The following is a 12,984-nucleotide window of genomic DNA, read 5'->3' on the forward strand; positions in this document are numbered from 1 at the left end:
TGTCATCTTTACTCACATTGATTAAAAAGTATGACATGTGAAACATGAGACAGTAGAAAAAGAAATGATGCTGTGTTTCTGTTGCTTTTTGTCTGGTGACAGAATGAAAAGTAATGTTTCTGAATATATTTGTCAAAACATATTTGTCTCAAGGTATCTAAAAATTCATTATTGAAAGAATTTTTATTCATTCATTATGTATATTATTATTACATAAATTATATTCATTATATACATATTATAAATAAATTCATTATGACCTGGTAAGAGGTGATACCAAAAAAGAACCTCTAGCTTTATATCATCTCTTGTGTAGTTGACATCTCACATGTCACCTTTAGAATTATTAAAAACAGAAGCATATTTTTATCTTTAAACAGTGTTTTCCCCCCCAGTTAATTTGAGAAGAGGGTTGTTTTGTAATAGGACCACTAGAGACTTCACACAGCAATACATGTGACATCAAATTACAACTGACTTCTATAAAGCAAAAAGCATTACACAAAATTAGGAAAAGGCATAGTATTTCCTGTGGTTGGCATATAGTTAAAAATCTAGTGATGATCTGGCCTCCTATCCTGATTTGTACAAGCAAATAAGCAACATTTAAAGTATTTCTGCAGGTAACTGATTACAAGACAGCTGCACATCAGCCCTCCACCTATTAGTAAAAGCAGTTAAGGATTTCATGCACCATCCCTACAAGTGAACAGAGCCTCCCCACCTCCCCATTCCCAAAAAACCCAAAACATCCAAAGAGTAAAAGTAGAAAAAAATCATTACCCTTTTTATTACAGCTCTAAGCAAACCTGCAACAATGACCAGGGTGAACATTATTCTGGCACAATCCTACATGCAAAGAAAGCCTTGGGTAAGTGACAGTTTAATGCTGGTGCGTTTTTTCTGGTTTTTAAGTAAAAAGTTAGAGGTTTGGAACCTAGCAAGCTAAATTCATAGCCTTTTGTTGACTTCAACCCCACAGAACTTCTTCCATAAGCATTCCCAAGGCATCCCTGGAATGCTGTCAACAAACAGTTTCACCCAGAAATGCAAAGACGACCTCCCTGCTCCCAGCCCATCCCGAGCCAGCCCGTGTTGAGCAGCGCCCTAGTACAAACAGCAAAGGCTGGAAAAAGAGGAACAAGCAGGCAGCAAGTTCTTTTTCTGTGCTCCCCCTGCAATGTGGAGCTCTTTGGACAGGTCTGTGCTGCTATCACAGAACAGGCTGCAAAAACCAGACCCAAGTTAGCACATGGCTCAGCACAAGGTAATTTGTTCTTACGTTCACCTGTGCTTTGCTCCACATTTCCCAGCCAGGTCACGTACACACACAACCTCACTAACTCCAGCCTAGTTCAGGTATCACTCTGCAGCCTGTGATCAAAGCACAGACTTATCTTAAGGTCTCATAATAAACCTCATGCTCCAATTTCAAAAAGTGTTCATGACCAGAAACAAAAAGGGAGGACAGTGATGGACATATTGCAAAATTGGAGTTTGCCATAAAGCTGCTCGCCCACTACACCCTGACTGCTCTCCAAGCAAGGCACAGGCTAGAGCCTGGGACACAGAGCTCCACACCCTCCCAGTCCCCCAGGCTGTCACCAGGCAGTCTCTATCTGCCTATCCACAAAACCAAGCAAAGGACAGTATCTGTCTCCAGGCATTTTGCAGTGGCAGCAGACAGTGACTGTAATAACACAGCTAACCCAAAACACACCAGACTTTCCCATTTCTCAAAAAACCTGTAGAACTCAAGCTGGCACTGCAAGTATGAGCTTTATCTCTATCCAGATTTAAGGTTGATGACTTATAATTTATTGTCCTCAACACTAATGGATGCACTTTATAAATTCTTCTGTCTCCTAACAGGTCAGCTCACTTGCCAGCATCTGGCACTTAAAAAAGGGAGATCAGGAGAGCGCTGAAAGTCTGGAAAGGTACACTGGCATCAAGCATTGCCCTGTTCTTCTAATGGGTTAGATGCACTTTCCCATCAAAGGATTTTACAGTTTTGGTGAAAAATATTTGTATTAAGATACAAATGGACATTTTCATTTGAGCTAAATTCTCCTTACTGTAATCACATCTCTACATACAAGAAGATTCTTGGAATGAATAAACAGATTCTAGCTCTTGCAGTTTTCCACTCATTCCCATGGTGGAGTAGAAGCCATAGTGAAAAATGGAAACTCCTGTTACCTAGAACTAATTCCAGAAGCCTGTGACTGTTAAAAAAACAAGGGTAATCTATTTTAAAACACCGTATCAATTAAGTATTGGTCTTGCCTGTTCCTCCCTCACTGTCCTCAATAATTAAGAAATGCTTGGGAACTGATATATGGGAATATGCAAACACAAGAACTACATGATTTCAGGAGTGAATGATGTCAATGGAGTTGATGAAGTCACAGCTGCATCACAAAACTGTTGCTGAAGACAACTCAGATGTCTAAGGACATGTAAATCTGCTTGGTAATATAACCATAAACCAGCACGGGTCTCAGGAACTGGTGCTGTGTTCAGAATTTGTGAATGAACAATAAAATAGAAGCTTCTCTCGAAAAAAACCCAAAAGCTTCTAGTCTGTTACTCATACTTTTCACTGAGGCCTCAATTCAGTCACTAATTTGGGTGACATTGCTGAGCTTTGAGCACTGGTAGAAGCTGAATTTTACTTTCCAGTAGCAATCTCCTTCTCACAGTCATTACAGGACTGCCCAGCACCCTTCAGGAACCTCAGACACTGTTTTGAGCTTACTCCCTGCCTTAAGAGCCCTGCAATTCAAAGGTCCCAGCAGTAACCTGTACCAGCAATACAGAAAGGAAAACTTGAATTAAACATCATGAAAAAGATTGACAGGAGACCCTAAAGCCCTGCTATGTCATAAAGTGAAATGAAGAACAGTAAAACTAAACCAACCTCAACAGGGATTTCCAGAAGACTCCCCTTCTTCCAGGGCACAATGCCTTTGAGAATGAAATCCACTACTTTAGAATTTTTTAATACTTCTCCCACAAATGTAATAACTTTATCCAGGGTATCAACCCTTTTCTCTATCTTTGCCAGTCTCTCCTTATGCTTGGAGGCATCTAGCTGGGCAGCTTTCATCAAATTCAACACTTCTGAGCACATGCTCTGGACGTCAGCCTGGGCAGCGCTGTCCGGTACCTCCAGGCCTTTCTGCTTTGCATCTGTGTCATCAGGAGCTGCTCGGGATCCTGTGAGCTTGTTAATGCCATTTTCTACATCAGCAATGCCTCTGTCAACTCGCTGCAGTTTGCCTGACAGGTCTTCATGGAAATGCAACAGTTTGTCCATCTTTTCATTCAAGAGATAGAGCTTTTTGTCCACCGTACTTAAAGTGTTCACTTTTGTAGGCTGAAACTTGGCCAGGGCGGTTCCCTCCGCGAGGTCCAAGCTCCCCGCAGACATTGTGTGCAGACAGCAGGAAGTCAGACAGATCAGGCCAGCTTTTCATTAATCATAAATTAGAAAATGAGGCTCTGAAAGTTCATCTTCTTCAGCTATTCCTATACCAGACAAGCTCACTTTCTGGAGTCGCTAGAGCATATCATGAGATAGCTACAGCACAAAAGATTTATTTCTGTGTTATCTATTTCTTACTGTGTGCTTTCAATGATGGAGGCAATTTGGCACCAGACTATGTTTTCTTGTGCCTCCTTGACGTCACAAAACCATTTAAAATTCTTTCTCAAGTGGTTGTTGATAGGCAAGCATCTTAACAATGGCCAATGCCTGTGCAGGCCTCTGGAGGGAGGGGGATTGTTTTCATGACCAGTTTTAGTTCTGTGATAATGAAAAGGTGCTAGAACATTTCCCTTCATTAAACAGGAAAAAATATAAAAGTTAACTGGCTGGCCTTGTGCTTGGAAGAACCCAGCTTTGTAGCACGGATGCAGAACACCCAGCACAGACACAGGGTGCTCTTTCAGTTGGCAGGCACTTGAATTTAAAAATAGAGTACAATGACAATGATCTGAAATTCATATCTAGCACCAGCATGTCTTTGTCAACTGAAACTTCTAAAATTAAATCTTTCTCCCAGGTTATAAAAAATTAACCAAGTGAAAAAAAAAAAATCATAATGAAGGCACAGCAGAATTAGTCTATTAGCCATGAAATTATTAAATCATAAACCCTAAAGGATTTGTTATTGACTTGCTTTTCGCTTCTGAATCACAGCATATCTACTATACAAATGACAGTCACTAGAGAACAGAAAAAGCCACTTCACACTGCACAGGCTCCACTGTTCTGAATGATTTAGAAACATTAATGAATGTACCCTTACAATACCACACAGAAGGGGAGTCAGTTCTCTGCCACAGAGGATGAACTGTGCATCAAGAGAGAGCAGTTTGTCCCATGCCAGATGTGACACTGTCACACGAGTGTGCCTGGTCCTCCCAGGTCCCTTTGCACTGCTGAGGGTAGAGCAAGGAGAAGAAACAATGGAACCTTTGGCTTGCTTTGGGCAAAGCCTTTGGGATGCTCTTCACCCCTGTGCCTCCAGTCCCCTCCTCACTGTTTGTAAAGGGCATATGGAAAGAAAATGTCACTCTTTAAGTGAATTTCCTGTATGACATAGGACATTCTAGACATTAAAACCCTTCCCATAGAGTAGTAGCAGCATTAAAGTTACCCTCTCAAGACAATGCTGAGTCCTTGCCACTTCTGGAAGATGAGAATTTTTATTTAGTTTAAAAAAAGTGTTACATCTACCAAGGCCATCCTATTATTATAGCAAACCTGGTGCTGCTGGGACATTTAGAGGCCAATAACCAGTTTTAGCAAACACAGCCAAAGCTGTCAGACTTGGACTGTTCATCACCTTCATGGAAGACTTTGAATATCAAGCAATTAGTTCAGAAGAAACCCTGGCACTTTGTGCCATGTCACTTCTCCTGACCAAAAAGGTATTTGAAAGTCACTGATGTTTTCACAGTGGTCTGGGATAGAATGGTGTAAGTTTTGTGATATCCCATACAACACAGTAAAATATCCAGCTCTGTCTTGAAGGTTTAGGATATGGGTGATAAATGCCTTGCAACTCTACTACTGCAGTTAAATAATCAAAATGTTTAGCCAAATGTCTCCAAGTAATTAATTCTTTCAAGCCCACAAACATGCTTGAAGACAAAAGGTAAAAACAACCAACACAATTCACTAAATCCAGAGTACCTGCTGAATGTTGTCCTATTAGGAACAAGAAGAAAGAGTCATTAGAGTGTTGCATTTAAAGTAAACTTACAGAAAATACCTCAATAAGGAATCTTAGCCCCAGAAATTCATCCCCAGCTGCACACTCAGAACTCAAGCTGCCACCACCAGTGTGCTATTCCAGGCACAGCACACGCCAGGAAACAATGCAAGTACAGCCAGCGAGCACAGCCAGCCTCTGGGTGTGCTTGGGGGCAAACAGGAGTCCTGCAAACCTTGAACTGCCACCTTATTTAACAACTGAGAGCAAAAGGCATGAATGCTGCCCAGTTGTTGTTATCTAGTGTTATTGCTCATGTAACTGCTGATTTAATCCTCCTCATGTACAGTGGGCTGTGGTAAGTGCTGTGTAAAGCAAAAATGGGGCTTTAAAAAAAAAAAATATAAATCCCATCCCTTTCTCCTCTGGATTCAGCCACATGCACTGTGTATTCCAGCTACATGGAACAGATTTCACCACCCAACTGCTCACACAGTGCACTGAGAGATGTTTGAGATAATGCTCTACAGAGAATTCTTACTAAAAATACGCAGCAAATATTCCTTGTCAGTGTTGTCTGAGGAACAGGGAAGATACAGCCATAACTGCCTCCTACTCAGATGTAGCTGTTTGACTTGCTACTTACCTCAAACTGTGCATCCATAAACAACTGCAAAATTACAGATGGGATGAAGGATAGAGAAGGAAACCTCATTTGGGCCAAAGTAAAAAGTTTGAAACATCTGTCACAAAGTTAAGTCAGCCTTTCTTTATTCTTTTAATTTTCTCCTCCACTCTCTCCCCTTTTGCACTGCTGGCAAACACACAAACAGAAAATGGCTCTGGCAAGTTAACAGTTTGTCTTGCCTTCAGGATGATAATATGCCCAAATACTGGCCAAACCCCTTTTATTCCTTTTGCATTGAATTACAAAAGCAGACAATTGTTGTTCAGAACATTGATTCCATGCCCAGTGTTCAGATCTTGTTTGAGCAGCCTGCAGAGAGTATTTATTTCCATTGCCAGTGCAAAGCCTTTCAATAGTTACCAAAAAATAAGGGAAAAATCCTAAAATGCCTGCCATCACAAAAAAGCACAGCTGTTGTGACAAGTGCCACAGCCTATCAAACTCATTTTGAATTTGTGAGGAGCTATTGCTTACAATGACATGTTGCACTTCAATACCACAACACAGGGTGCTTCATCTTCAGCCCCCAAATTTCACAGAGTGCTGTATGAACAACAAATACCAGGGCATGCTGCAGGACTTGTGCAGAGAGCAGAGTTATGTTCAGTCACCCCTGCTGGCACTGCCAAAACTGGTGACCCACAGGACTCCATCATTGTCTGGATGTAACTTGAACCAGGTTTCTGATGACAATTGGTCGCTGGTGGGTTCCTGCTCATTTCTTCCAGGTAAGAAAAAATGAGTGCTGGGATCTGGGGTGTGCATTCAGCTGCCTTGACTCCATTGGACTGAAATGAACTTCTCTGATCCCTTTAAAACACCTCCAAGGTATCAGGTGTCTCAGGAATACAGAGAAAAGGAACACACATGCTGGAGAAACAGGACTACAGGTGACCTTGAACCAATGATGCCAAAGAGACTTCTATTCTCAAGGGGGAGAAGAGTTTATTCCACTTTGGCTCACTCCTCACGCACACTCTCCCAGTTGTGAGAGAGATGTCAGAAAACAAGAGAAAAATTCAGATTCAACACAGAAAATCCATCATATGGCAGTTTAGTTACAATTCCTCCTTGCTAGGTCTGACCCAAAGGAAGGAAAAAATCCTCAAAGATGGAGTGAATAGAAAACAAAAGATGTATATAAAAAAAAATCTACACCATGTACTGAAGTGACAGCAGAGACTTATACCCCTGAACAAGAAATGTCACAGAGGTTAAAACCAGCTGCTCAAACAGATCATCTCATTAGATTGTTGCATTGCTTCCAACAACATTGTAAAACTGGAGATGGCTGATGGTACATAAGAAAATGAAAAAATAACTTTTTATATGGCCTATAAAAAGCTAAAGCTTAATACAGAACTTAAAAGCTTTGGGAAAAGTTTGCCATGCAACAGAGTTCTAAAGAGATGGAGAACTCAATGAGGCCAAACATCAGGAGATTACAAAAGGAAAAACCAAAGCAAATAAGCTCAAAGCAGTCTGGCTACATCTGATAAATACTGCTCAGACAAAAAAAAAAAAGTAAACTTTTTTACAAATATCTTTTACATATTTAGAAACCAGATGTCAGCCTTTTCAAGTTATAATGAAAATCTACTTAATTTACATCTAATTGCTGCAGCTCATTAACAAATTTTTTCCTGCTTTTCTCCCCAGCAAATGAAAAGGTATCTGAATCTTTTTAGGGTACCTAAATTTTTGAAATACTGAACCTAATTTCTCAGGAACAGCACAAAAGGTAAATTTATTGTATCCACAGGGTAATGGTGCAGCAACAGACCAATTCTAACAACAACAAGCACAAAGGAGGCACTGGCTCTAATTCAGAGGAATAACTATCAAAGGCAAGATATGCCATACAGCCTGGATAAACCCATCTAGTCCAGTGGCTGGCTTTCCTATTGGGACCAGATCATCCCGGGAACTGGACCACACCTGCTTTAGAAGGCCAAGAACCCCACATTCAATGTATCACTCATGTCACTGTTGTTTGAAATTCACCTGGCTAGTAAAAGGATCTTGGGAACACTGTTGGTATCCCCAAGTGACCCTGGCAAGAACAACTCAATATTGTCTCTGTCACAACAAGACTGTGGTGCCAGGTACATTCAACAATGTGAAAACTTGGGGTTTCTATGTATTTCATAAGAGTAAAATGCTAACACAGTCAATCAGGAAACACCCTTGCAAGTCCTGACTTCCTTCCCCACTTCCACTTCATTATTTTTCAGACAACTGAATCTAAGGATGTCTCCAGGCAGCAGCAGAGCTAAGGATAGGTTACTGAACCTGATATCATGTGCACTATTGTAATGCATCTCAGGCAGGCAGCTGACAGCAGAGAGCTGAACAGATCAATTATGACATTTCATTTACATCAAAGTGATGAGATTTCTAGATAACACTGTTTACCATTTGCCCACAGTCCTTCCACCAGGTTACTCTGCCTCTCAGGAGGCCAACAGGGCACCTGCTGTCTATCCACATTCACTCACTTGACCCCAGAGCTAATTCTCACTGCCAAGTCTGTTACATAAACTACATTAGGAAGCTCATCACTTGGAATTTTCATCCTTTCAATTTATGTTCTTTTTAAGCAGCTATTAAACTATTTAACTAACTTGAAGCAGAAGAGTGGTAACTGAGAATGTTTCCCTGGTGTGGAGGTAAAGGATTCACCCTCCCACTCCTCCACACCTTGCAACCAAGACCTCTCCTCTGGAAACTGAACAAAAAAGTCATGTTGTTCCTGCTTCTCCTGAATTTCACTGGGTTTATATCTAATGCAGTCAGGTCCTTATAAAGCTTGCTGATTTTAAGGGTCAGTCACAAAAGCCTTCCTCAGGCTCAAGAAGGCTGTTATTTACAAGATGCTCTCTCAGTACTACTGGGAGCTCAGCAGAGCTCTGAGGCCCACTTGACACCTGCCAAAAGCTCTTGTGCCAATGGCAGTTTGCTCAGGTACAGGTAATTCCATGTCAGTAGGGATCTGCCACAACAGAAGAGTAGCCCTGGCTGTGCAGTGATGCCAATAGGAATAAAATCAGTAAAAGCAAATCCTCCTCACTGAAGTTGTGCCACAAGGCTCTCAGGATATATATACAGGGAACAGACCTGTTGCATAAGAAAGGGTTATTTCTAGACAGGCAACTTTTCTGAAAAACAAACTTACATAATCCAGAGTTTACTCCTAAACACATTAAAACCAGCACAATTGTTCTTGCTGACTTGAAATTAAACTGGCTTCAAATCAAGTCACTCAGAAAAGCCTCTACTTTGCCAGCAACGTGCTTTTGTTTGAGAAGATGCAAATCCCCTAACTGCACTGTGCTTTCTGTGCTTGTGCTCCCCTCCTACTTCAGAAGATCTTTTTAGCTTCAAGTCTGAAAAGATACAACAGAAATGCACACTCAGAGCTGTACTAACTTGTTCATTTGTAACCATCATTTCCAACTTCACCTTTCTCACCACCACGACTGCTAGTTGTTGTAATAATATATCATACTATTTCCTTCACTTCTCCACTTACATTCCCAAGGTTGAAAGGCAAGAACTCTGTCCTCCAGCCCCCTTTCTGCCCTTCATGGATACTGACTTGAGATAGGCAGCCTCCAGCCTCCAAAACCATCCAAGTGGACTCCAGCATCCCTCAGCTACTGCCACACACCCCTGGAAACCCCTCCCAAAAGCATCATGTCAGGCCTTGTGTAAGCTGGAGTCTCCGTCCCTGATTTTTTTCTCTCAGTCACGTTCCCACCTGGCAGCTCCCAGCTGTGGTACAACAAACACCAAGCACTGTACTCACTGCTCCTTGCTAATAATGGTCTTTACAGGAATTAAACAGCAGGGAGATTTTTTAAGTAAGAGCTCTTTGACATTACTATTCCCCACTAAATCCCAAACCACTGTGTTAACAAAATTTTAGATCAAGTAAATACTTATCTGCCCTATAATGATGTCTGTTATGTGCTGTATTCACCTGCTGATTTAGATCCCTGGTATTTTGCTTTGACATCATTCACAAACAGGGCAATAACCATCAGTTCAGGCTTAGTCTTGACAAAAACTGCTTTGAAAAAGATTCAGAATAAAAGAGTTTGTGTACAAAAAGCAGTGGTTTGGCAAACTCTTCTCAGTAATCAAAGCTCACATAGAAGCCACTTGCTGTCCTTTAGGTGAATGTTTCAATGTCTGGCAAAAAGCAGAGTAACTGCTGCATCCATCTCAGCTGTGAAAAACATCTCCAGCTAAACTTATAATGGTTTTTATCAGGTTGGAAGATGTTAGGTATCCTGGAAAATATACAGGAAACAAACAAAAAAATGCGATCTACAGAAAAGCTTCCCTAAAGCAACATTATACCACAGGCCAGTGGAATTGCAGAAAGCAACTAACAACAGGAATCAAGTTTCTCAGAGCAAGGAATGAGAAGGCAATTTTTTAAGTTTATCTCTCTAAAACAGATAGCTTTAGAACAGTTGGGTGTGAATTAGAAGCCTTGAATTAGAGCTCCACTGGTATGATTAAGCACAGTGATCCATTTTTTCATCTGAGATTAGTTTCTCAGTACAAATATCTAGTAAAAACAGAAATCCAGAGCACATTTAGTACAGCCATTTCCACTCCCAAAACAGCAAGTACCCCCAGTGCTTCTCTGCAAGGCTTCCATCAGGACTCAGGAAGTTTTGCTTCTGAATCACCTCGTTACCTTAAACCAGCAGTCAACAGACTCCAGAGTATTAATTTTCCTCAACCACACAGACATTTCTCTGCACTCATAGGAGGCTCCTGAATTAAAACTAGTAAATCACCGATTTTGGAATTCTGCTATTAGATCAGTGACAAATTAATCTCCAGCTGCATTGCAGAGACAGCTGTAGTGTAAATGCAGACACACTGATTATCAGTGCTAGACTACAAAAACAGCCCCAAGGCCTGGCACCATAAAGCCAAAATCACTCAGAGGAAAGCAAGCAAATAACAGTGCTGATAAAAGACTCAGGATATAAATGGTTTGGATTTCATATTAGCTGATACCAGGAGTATTTGTCACTAATGGGTAGCAGGGCAGCGCCAGCCCAAAATCCAGTAACAGTACATCAAGACCTTCTCAGTGTAAGAAATCAGGAGAGGAGTTAAAACACAGGGCTGGATACTGGAGAATACTGCTGTAAGATTCTGCAGAGGTAACCAAGTTACAGATGGCAGAGTCCCTACAAAATATCCCTGAAAGTGGTGAAATACAGAGGTCTCACACTCTTGTTCCACCACAAAAGGAAAACCAGGAAAATTCTGACAAAGTTTGTCTAAACTGAATCAATCCAGTGAAGAGTGGATTCTGCAGTGACCCTAAAACAGAGAAAAGCTTCCCAAAAGAAGATCAGTGTCCCACAGCAATGACTGGCAGCTTTCCAGCTGCCTTACCAAGACAAACCATCTCTGCTGGCCGTGACAGCTGCCTCACGCAGTGGGATGACCCACAGCCATTTGGTAGCTTGCACCAATGTTTTATGGCCCTAAACCTGATAAATCTGCTTAAAGCAAACCCAGAAATAAGAAGGTCAGTCATCAAATCTGTAGCAAACTGTTTTCTTTTTATAGCAAGACAGGTCAAGAAGATGCAAATCAAGCTGTGCTGATTCCTAAAGGGGTGCTGAGAATTAACCAGAACCCTGCAGCTTCCCACACTGGGCTCCTGGGGACTTCAGCTGAAACTGGGAACAGGAACCCACCAAGAAAACATCCACAACAGAGTTATTTATAGAAAAAGGGCATTTCTTTTCAACTCTGCCCAGCCCCACACTGTATCAGTGAACATGCAGTGACAGTGCTGGAAGGGATCAGGTCTCTGAAGGGAAGCATTCAGGACCTGAAATCAGAAGTATGCCTGAGATAGGCGAGTCAGAAAACACATGGACTGCTCAAGCCTGAACAACAAAACAAGGACACAAATGAAAGAGTGAAAGGTGAGCCACAAATAGAGAAGACAACAGCAGGAAGACCTGTTAGCTCCTGCTATCTCAATTCAGTCATGGAGAAGGTGAAAACAAACCTGGTTTGTAATGTCAGAGACTATATATAGTTTACTACTTTAGTTTCTGGGATATGAACTATCTGAAAGGATACTCAATAGAGTATATTTAGCATCCAGACCACTATGGTGCAAAATTTAAATTGGAGCACATGACATCTTCCTCTTGGGTTCCCACAAAGCCTGGAGAGACAGCATTAACAACTGAGATGCTCAGAAATTTTTCAGTCATGTATTTTCCTAAAAATCCCAATCTTTCAGAATGGTTTACCAATTCCATTCATTTCTTTCAGCCTGTGTGCCTGTCTGTGAGCTCTCCACAGCAGTGTGCAAACAGTTTTCCAAGAATGTGACCCCAGGAGGGCAATTTGGGCCCTGCAGTACATGGACTGTCCAGAGCCTGGATCCCAGGGCTGCTCTGCTGAGGAGAGAGAAGAGTGACTTCCCAGGTAAACAGGAGCCTGAACTGCAGCTGCCAAGGCCTGATCTCCATCAGCAGCTCTGTAGTCCAAGCATCAACTGCACAAAACAGGAGACAACTGTTGAAGGAAATTAAAGGTAATTGTTGCACAGTGCAAGAACACAAAGCTCATGATGTGAAACAACAGCACCTGAGGAGTTCCAAGTAACTCTACACAGGACTCAGAAAAATATCTCTGAATAGCAAAAGCAGCAAGATGTTAGTCCCTCCAGACAAACCCTACAGAGTGGGACACAAACATGAATGAGAGAGGAGCAGCAAGATTAACTTATGGGAATGACTAGGTGACTTCAAATATCTCATAAAGTGGATGCGTCCTAAAAGAAGATAAAAAATAAATCAGGTCAAGCAAGTCAGAAGAAAGACAGCAGCACCACTAAGGTTAAAAGGATTGATGTAGGTGAACATCAAAGCTGTTCAGCTCCAGAAGGGGAAGGCTTGAAGGAAGTACAGGCGACCTGATCTTCAGACACATGTTAGAACACTTCTGTCACTGCCCCTCCCTAAGAGCCCCGTTAATTTCAGAGAAAACAATGCCTCATCCTATTGCTTGAGC

General features: G+C 41.6%; 1 protein-coding gene across 9 annotated transcripts in view; it reads right to left on the minus strand.

Annotated features, from left to right (window-relative positions):
• Positions 1–12,984, minus strand: part of MYLK3 (myosin light chain kinase 3) — a 42,804-nt gene that overhangs the window by 16,217 nt on the left and 13,603 nt on the right. For 5 of the 9 annotated variants that reach the window (XM_086847108.1, XM_086847107.1, XM_086847109.1 and 2 more), the window contains one exon: positions 784–849. The exons of 2 other annotated variants lie outside the window; for them this stretch is intronic. In XM_086847108.1, the coding sequence (XP_086703234.1) occupies positions 784–849 (66 nt within the window). Of the gene's footprint in view, positions 1–783; positions 850–2,923; positions 3,663–12,984 lie in introns of those variants that run through there. 2 more of the 9 variants (XM_086847103.1, XM_086847104.1) reach the window with 2 other exon arrangements.

This window comes from Cyanistes caeruleus, chromosome 12 (assembly GCF_971803275.1).
Source record: "Cyanistes caeruleus chromosome 12, bCyaCae1.hap1.1, whole genome shotgun sequence".
Classification (NCBI taxonomy): domain Eukaryota; kingdom Metazoa; phylum Chordata; class Aves; order Passeriformes; family Paridae; genus Cyanistes; species Cyanistes caeruleus.